This window comes from Phaethon lepturus, unplaced genomic scaffold (assembly GCF_000687285.1).
Source record: "Phaethon lepturus isolate BGI_N335 unplaced genomic scaffold, ASM68728v1 scaffold26644, whole genome shotgun sequence".
NCBI lineage: Eukaryota > Metazoa > Chordata > Aves > Phaethontiformes > Phaethontidae > Phaethon > Phaethon lepturus.
In genome coordinates, this window is record NW_010535876.1 from 1404 (window position 1) to 9525 (window position 8122).

Consider the following 8122-nt stretch of genomic DNA (forward strand, 5'->3'; position numbering starts at 1 on the left):
CATCCCAGGTCAGGCTGTATGGGGCTCTGAGCAACCTGCTCGAGTTGGGGATGTCCCTGCTCATGGCAGGAGGTTGGACTAGATGGCCTTGAAAGGTCCCTTCCCACCCAAATTGTTCTGTGATTCTATGACAAAAAGATGAAATAAATAAAGGAAGCTACTGGAAAGCCGCCAAGCAGTGACTGCTGAGCTCCCATCATCCCCATACCACCAGAGACAACAGATCTTTTCCCAGGGAGAGAGAGAACCCCAGGATCTCCAAATGCCCCTTTCATAGGGAATCTTGCAGCCAAACAACGGCTGGAAACTTAATTTCCAGGTCTCGGAAATAAGCCAGCAAGGGGACAGGCGCGGTGAATTCCCAGAAGGGAACGATAAACAGCCATGATGGAGCAGGAGCCTTACCAAGGCGCTCTCTGTAACTGCCCGAGCAGACCCCACGCACAGCACCTACCCTGCCCCATATCCCTGTACACAGTCCCTTCAGAGAGACTTGCTCCCAGCCCTTCCCAGCTTCCTGGCCCCAGGATAAGGGCACACACCTCCAACAGTTTCCCTTGAAAGTCTCTGCTTTGCAAAGTTCCCTGGGCAACACAGTCCAGGGAGCCCTAGAAACCCTTCCCCACTTGGTACTGGGGATCATCTGGGCGAGACACATCCCTGAGGAGGAAAGGACAGAGAGGCCCAGGGAGCCCAGAGACCCCAGTAAAGCCGAGTGTAGAAAAGGCACACGGACGCAGAAGCAGATTTCACATACAGAGTTTCGAAGCTGAATGTCCTGTCCTGCCCATCTGCGGCTGTGCTGGTACCCACGGTCCAGCACTCATGCCACAAACCAGCACAGCACTAAAGCTGTACCTGTGTGACAGAGCCAGAAGTGCCTGGCTGGATCCTCTGCCTGGCCCGCTGCACGACCAGCGAGCCCCTGAGCCCACCAGGCCCCTCACAGAGAACAAGACCCACAGCCGGCCTGCTCAGTGCAGCCGTTCCTGGAGGAAAGGGATGACACAACACCTGCTGCCCACTGCTGGCAGCTGCTCCCAGTTTTTGGGACCAGCAGGTTCCCGGTTCCTCAGCACAGAGAAGCCAATTTCAGCTCAGAAGCAGGCATCCTCAGGCAAGCAGAAGGAGTCAGCAAACCCAACCCACAGGGACATGAATGGGGTGGTTTTCAAATGTCAGCTCTACATGAAAACCAGAAAATAGGAAATTAAAAGATTCCTCCTCACTTTGTTTTGGTGAACCATGAATTTTGGTGATCACATTTCCCGGTTTCACCTGGTGGTGTTAACTCCTCTAGCACCTGGTTACAGTTATTTCACAAGTGAGAGACAGCCAAAGCCCTCCACCGCCAGCTGAGAATCCCCTCCCCAGCACCCAGCATCATACAGAGAGAAGAATGAAAAGTTTCTGTACCTCGGGACTTACTGTGTGTTTCTTAGTCATTCTCCAGAGAATGCACGTCAGGAGCATGTGGCCCAGGGCTGATGTGATGAAGACGATGAAGGCATTTTCATGGATTGCTGAATCAACAAGACAACAGGTTCCCTGTTAAATCTGAGCCAGGAGCAGAAGAGGAACACAGGGCAGGCTTTGGGAGGGCGAAGGACTGCTTTCTGCAGGATGCGGTCCTGCTGGGAGTCCCAGCACCCCGGAGGTGCTGTGCCCCCAGCACGAGCAGCAGCCCAGGGACGAGGGTCCGTGCAGAAGACAGAGCACGGCTCCGCACCCGCTGTGCCCAGGCACAGAAGGAGAAGGTGGATTTAATGACAAAGGTGCTTGTGTGTGCCTCGCAGCCACCCATAAGCCTGGGGCTGGAGGGAGATGCGAGCTGCTGGAAGGCTTATCCCAAAGGTGCCAGGAGGGTGTGTCTGTGCTCTGGCACCTGGTCTGAGTCTCCATTGCTTCTCACAGCCATAAGCCTCAGGCACCCTTGAGAGCAGCTCAGCATCACCACTATTGTTCTAGGGATGGGGAAACTGAGGCATGGAGGATGGTTTACCCAGTGAGTCAGTTCAAGATCCAGAAAGTGCCACCTTCTGGCCTCCTGCATTATCTACTTGCCAATTAACAGTTGTAATAAACCTCACCACCAGCACCAAAGCCATCTCGTGTGTCACTGAACTAGCACAGATTTAGGATCAGGCTGGAAACGCAGCTGGCGCAACACTCAGCCAGAGCAGGTTATGAAACCCCAGCGCCACACACACAAAGCCCATGCAACTTCAGGTGAATTATTTTCAAACAAGTGCTTCTATTTAAGAGGGTTTTGCAGCGTCTTCTCCAGGAACCGAATCACAGGCTGAATTTCCAACCACCTGAACATAAGAAATTATCTTCCCTGCTTCTCCCCTCCATTCCAGGGGAAGGGAAACCACGTGAGGAGCATGGCAAAGGCAGCTGTTAGAGGTGAAGACGTGAGCCGTGTCCTGCAGAGATTATTAACTTGAGGTTGTTTTCATCTCAGCACAGCAGCTAAGGTCTGTAACTTTCCCCACAAACCTGAGATTAGTCTGTAACTAGGATCTCAGAAAACTGGGTTAGACTCAGCTCTCAGTGTGGCTTTTGCCCAGCCACTTCAGTCTCCTCCTCACACAGCTCTGCACAAGTCAGGCAGAGCCGTCGGCTGCAAAATAAGGTGCAGGCAGAGCCATTCGGGTGACAATGCGCTCCAAGTTATGCAACCCCCAAAAAAGCATCTGAATTTCTAAGGGCATGCTCCCAGCCCTGATGCGTCAGAGAAACCCCATGGGCAGGTTGGTCTGCAGAGGCAGGCGGGGTGGCAACGGGATGCCTTGCCATGGGGGACAGGGAGTGCTGGCAGGAGATGAGGAAGGTGAGCTGGACAGGAACATTCCCTAGACCACAGCTGGAGGTTCACATCCAGCCATCCCGGGTCACTGGGCTCCACTACGGATCTCCATCCTCAGTCTAAAGGCTGGGGAGGTCCTTGGACTCTGTTCATGACACCGCAGCCCTGAAGCCACCTGGCTTACTGATGCAGGCCCAGTGGAAGCCAGTGAGCACCCAAAAGGTGGGAAGCTGCATCGGACATACAGCCGGTGTGCCAGTGAGAGGCCCCAGCATGGACTACTCTGGGCATGGCTCCCGAGCGATGAGCAGGTGAGCAGAAAGGCAATAACCACTGCCCTGTGAAAGACAGAAGTATCTGTGAGTGGGAAAACGAGCAGCGTGCGCAGAGAGCTGTTGGCTGTCTCACCAGCCCGAAGAGTTTTGGGGCTCACACGCTTGTTAGCTGTTTTTCCTGGTCAGCCCGCCACTTCGGCATGCAAGATGCAACATCTCCTAATACCCACTTTGACAGGGAATCACGGCAGCGCCCGCATGGCTCTGTGCTTCCAGTGCAACACCCCGCTCAGACAGCGGCAGTGGGCTGGGGGGAGCCTCAGAAATCATCCACCCAGTCCTCTGCACTGGGGCTGGACCCCTCAACCCCAGAGGCACGCTGCCGGCCTTCTTGGAGGGCTCTGGTGGCCATAGCCCGTTTCCAGTTCGTTGCTCTAAGCAGTCGCAAAGCTTCCTGGTCCCCACCACATCTGCCTTTGAAGAGCTTGTTTTCCTCGCCTGTAGTGAGTAGGAAGATCCTCTCAGCACAAAATCAGCTGCATCCCTGGTCCCCATCTCACCTCCCTTGCTGCGAGGAGACAAACCCTCCTCTGTCAACCTCCCCTCACCAGCACTGCTCCAAACCTTCTCAGAGCTCTGGCCTGGCCTCTCTCCTTGCGAGACTTTGTGACCACATCCTCCAGAGTGGTCCCACAGCCAGACACAACATCCATCACCGCCACCCTCAAACGGTGCACAGGGACAGCTGCTGCACAGCTCTCCTGCTGACAAGTCCCAGAAGGGGGTTTGCTTCCACTGCAAAAGCACCACCTCACTGGCTCGTGGGCTTGAGTCCTCTCAAGTCAAACCCTGGTGCCTCCTCCAGATCTCAGGATTAAACAGCAGCTGGATACTGGCACTGGCACTTAAATTCATTTCAGATGAGACCACGAGAGAGAAGGGCATTTCCCAGCCTATTGTGACCGTATTTTGCACACGCTGATTTAACCTGAAAAATTCTAATTTTGTTTTCAGGTCAATACAGCAAATTTTACCCAATTTGGTGGGCGGGTGTTTAAAACACAGCTGGAAGAGAGCGCAGGCTGGAAGCCAGCTCAGAGCCAAAGCTCAGCAGTGGAGAGAGAGGGTATAGGAAGGACAAGCACTAACCTGCCTTTGCTCTGCAGCGGTGAGATGCATTAAGCACAGCCTCAGCACACAAGTGGGAACCAAGCGCTAAAGCCTGATCCTAGGCTTGATACAAAAAATTCAGCCTATGGTTTCTGCCAATTATCAGCAACCAAGAATTTTGGGAAGAACACAGCTATTTGCACGTTATGGACATAACTTTGCTCTGTAAATACTAGTTCTAATAGAACAACCTTTTATTTTTTCAAACTGTTTTTTCCTTCCACACTGATTACTTCCAAAACACTGGCATGAAGCAGAACTCTGCAAAGCCTCGGCAACCACGAGCAAGACCACCGGCACGACAGTCAGCACAGAGTGCAGGAGGAGACACCTACCATAGTTTTCAGATGAGGACACATACGTCAGAATAAGAAGGGCAAAGTTTTCGAGCAGGTTGAGCAGCAGGTTGAAGTGGCACAAGCGCAGGTAGCGAGGGTGCGAGCAGTGGCAGCTCTGGTAGTGGTTCCAGTAGGCGACTGCCACCAGGAAGCGGGGAGCTGAGTGGAGGCCAATGCAGAGGCGCCAGACGTAACGCTGGGGGGTCTCGCCTCCGATGGCGGCGCTGATGGAGGGGAGGTAGTTAGGGACCTGGAAGAGAGACAGTGGCTCGTGGAGAGAGGCACAGGGAGTGTGTCATATTGTTGTATTTACAGCTCTCCAAGATGCTAAAATTGTTTGGGGTTTTTTTCTAAACAAGTTTATTCCTATTTCAAAAGCCAGGGAACATAACCTGATTGTAACCTGGTTCATCCCCCAGGACCACGCAGCTCCCAGCCCTGCCGGGACAGTCCCTGGGTGCTGGGGTGCCCTGCTCAGGGTCCTGCTTGGGTTTCTTCGCTTTATGCTTTTGAACTTTATTCCTTCCCTTTACTCAGTCGTGGTCTCCTGTGTGTTCTCTGCCCCCAGGTTTGGAGAGAGAGGAGGGTGTACAGTTTTGTTAGCCCCATCCTAATGGAGAGGACTGATAGCAACAGCAGGCAAAGACAGTGTTCAGGGAGGAACATAAAAACAGGAAAACTATCAATGCAGCCCCAGAATAAACCCCTGACCTCCAGAGTTTCACAGCTCAGGGACTTCCCGAGCGAGTCATAGCTGCTATGCACCAGGTAATCCACTCTTCTTGATCCTGCTTGATCTCCCCTGGAGACCATGCAGAACTGTGCACCCCCCCAGTGCTCTGCGGAGAGGCGTTCCCCAGATTGGCTCCTCTCAAGGCATCCAAGAAGGAGCTGGCTCCTCAAGCAGAACCTGCCACCTCTATACGATGTCCCCTACTTCTCATACTGGCAGAGGGGTGCAGTGGATCCCTGCCTGCTCTCTCCAGGCCAGCCACAACCTCAAAGGTCTCTGTCTTGCCTCTCCCTGCTCTCAGCCCATTGTCTCTTCCTGTGTGCAGCTGAACAGCCCTTGCTCCACCACCCCAGGAGCAGGAGCTGCATCACACCTCTGAGCGTCCTTGCTGCCTTGCCCCATATATCCGAGTTGCAAGGAGGGGACAGAACCACAGGCTAGGTGTGCATGTTATTTATTTCTCCAAATCAAACTGCCCTGGTGTTTCATTGCTCCATCACGCCCCTCAGCAGCCTGCCTCGCCATCCCTGCTCCAGGATCTCGGCATCACTGCCAGCCTGTGTCATCCCACTGCGTACAGGCGCAAGGAACAATGCAGACCCCATAAAGCCCAGGGATCGACTGCTGGTGTGAGGATGACCACCTACTCCTCCCCACTGTTCCCAGCTTGTAACCAGTTGCTTATCCACGCTTGTGCTATGGCTGCTTGGAAGCCCTGGGGAGGAACCCAACCTCCTCCCTTTTGGAGATCCAGGCGACCCCTCTCAACTTGTGTTCCCCAGGCACGTGCTTGTGACTCCTCTGAAGAACTCTCGTAGATCTGAGGGGCAGCAATTCCTTTTCTAAAAGCTGGGCTAACTCTTCCACAAGACACAACATTTATCTGTAGCTTCACCAGTGTTATTCCTAATCCCCACTAACAGGCTCAGTAGAGCCACCAGCCTGACCAGCCTGTACCTAGATCCCTTTTAAAAGCTCGAGATCCCGTAACACTTCTGATGGGAAAGTCCAGAAGAAGAGAGAAGCCTTGCCACTGTGCCAGCTGCCGCAGCCGAGCAGCCACAACCTTGGAGGACTTTGCGTTTTGCCAATGAGAGTCACTTACCCCGCAATGGGTCGCTGTCGTCTCCTGGAAATGGAACAGCAGAGACCAGATCACACAGAAAAGGAAGCCAAAGAGCGGGCAAAACACAGTCCCAATGGCCAGTGTGGTAAAACGTAGCCGGAAGAGGATCCCATCTCGATCCAGGGGCAGTGGTACCTGTAACATCTTGATGGACCTGAAAACAACAGGCAAACGTTTGGTGGGGATTTTCTGTCTTCCTGCAAGGTGCAGCCCTAAACAGCCCCGGGCAGGGATGCACACATACAGCTGGCAGAGGCGTGTCAGACACCCATGTTTGAGAGCCGCACAGTCCTACGGTGGGCATCAGGGACAGGCAGCCAAAAGCAGCCCAAGATTCATGCGCAGCAGCGAGCAGGGGCAGAGCAGTGGCCCGCAAGCAGCAGGGTCGTGCGGGCGGCAGGACATCCCGCACTGGGGCTGCGGCCTGCTGCAGACCGCGAGACCGATCTGGCTGGAAAGGCACGTGAGCCCTTTTCGGCGGGGTATGTCTATCCAGACTGTTCCCAGGCTGTGCTCAGAGCTGCTGCACAGGACAGCGCTGACGTAGCAAGGGCTCTGCATGGGGCCCACTGTGTGCTGCCGCGAGCTGTGGCTCCTCCAGCATATCCCCAACCACCCGCAGCATCATTCTCACTCCGTTGTCAGCGCACCGTAGCCATGCACAGCTCCAACACCACATCCAGTACCGTCCCAGCCAAGCACTCAGCACCTTTATGGGCAAGAGTCCAGCTGCAGGATCAGGACTTTGCAAGCCCTGCACCTTGCACAATGATAAAGCCGTTGCTCATCAGGTCAGGCAAGCCAGGACAAGCAGTTTATCAAGCTTGGCAGCCCGCCTCCAGCTCCGGGCTCTCCACCAGTGCAGTCCCAACGCTTGCTGGCTGCGATCTCACCCTCAGCCACAGCTGTTCATCCTTAAACCTTCCCATGTGCCCTTGGCTGCAGACCAGCTGCCCTCAGACCGCCAGGGTCAAAGCCACATTAAAATCAGTCCTGATCATCACACACATCTTCCTTTGAGCTCTCCTCCTGCTGTGCTGCTCTCCTCCCCAACCCCTCCTGTCCCCCCATACCTGGGGACAAGGGCCACCGAGCAGCCGAAGTGAGGGGCTGTGATGTTCTGCTCCGAGTGAGCCGTTAGGGATCCCTGCCTCACCTCACGCACCGCTCCAGCTCCAGGATAAATCCGATTCACAGACAATCCCCGCAGAAGCCAGTTACCAGAGAGGGCAGGAGTCTGGGCAGCGTGGCCGCCCCCCTCCTCCAGCACCATAGGCCCCCCCAGTGCAGGGGTCCCCCCACCAGCAAAGGGCTATGGAAAACACAGCTCAGCCGCGTCGCCTGGCTGCTGCAGAGGGGGGGATTTATTTGCAGAACAAAAGCAAAGCGAAGGGCAGCTCTACCGTAGTGCTGCCGGAGCCCTTTGGGGCTGGGACTGCAGTAAGCCGGACTGAGGAGCAGGTGGAGGGGGATCCCCCGGCCAGCCCAGGCTCATCTCCCTGGGACCCTGCTGGCAGCGACCCCAACCCTGAGGGGACTCCGCAAAGGGCAGGGCAGGGCTGCGCAGAGCAAGGCCTGTGCCAGGGCAGCGGGGCCCCTGGCACCCTGCACCTCCCTCAAGGTGGGGCTCAGCTGTGGGGACACCGTGGCATGGGGATGTCCAAGACA

General features: G+C 55.2%; 1 protein-coding gene across 1 annotated transcript; it reads right to left on the reverse strand.

Moving 5' to 3' along the window:
* Window positions 1-1383: 1383 nt before the first annotated feature.
* Window positions 1384-6602, reverse strand: PGAP2 (post-GPI attachment to proteins 2). Its single transcript, XM_010286005.1, has 3 exons — window positions 6434-6602; window positions 4593-4845; window positions 1384-1523 (listed from the first exon to the last, which is right to left on the reverse strand). Exons 1-3 carry the CDS (start codon window positions 6596-6598, stop codon window positions 1384-1386), a joined length of 558 nt encoding a protein of 185 aa, XP_010284307.1. The 5' UTR covers window positions 6599-6602.
* Between the last annotated feature and the right edge of the window lie 1520 nt (window positions 6603-8122).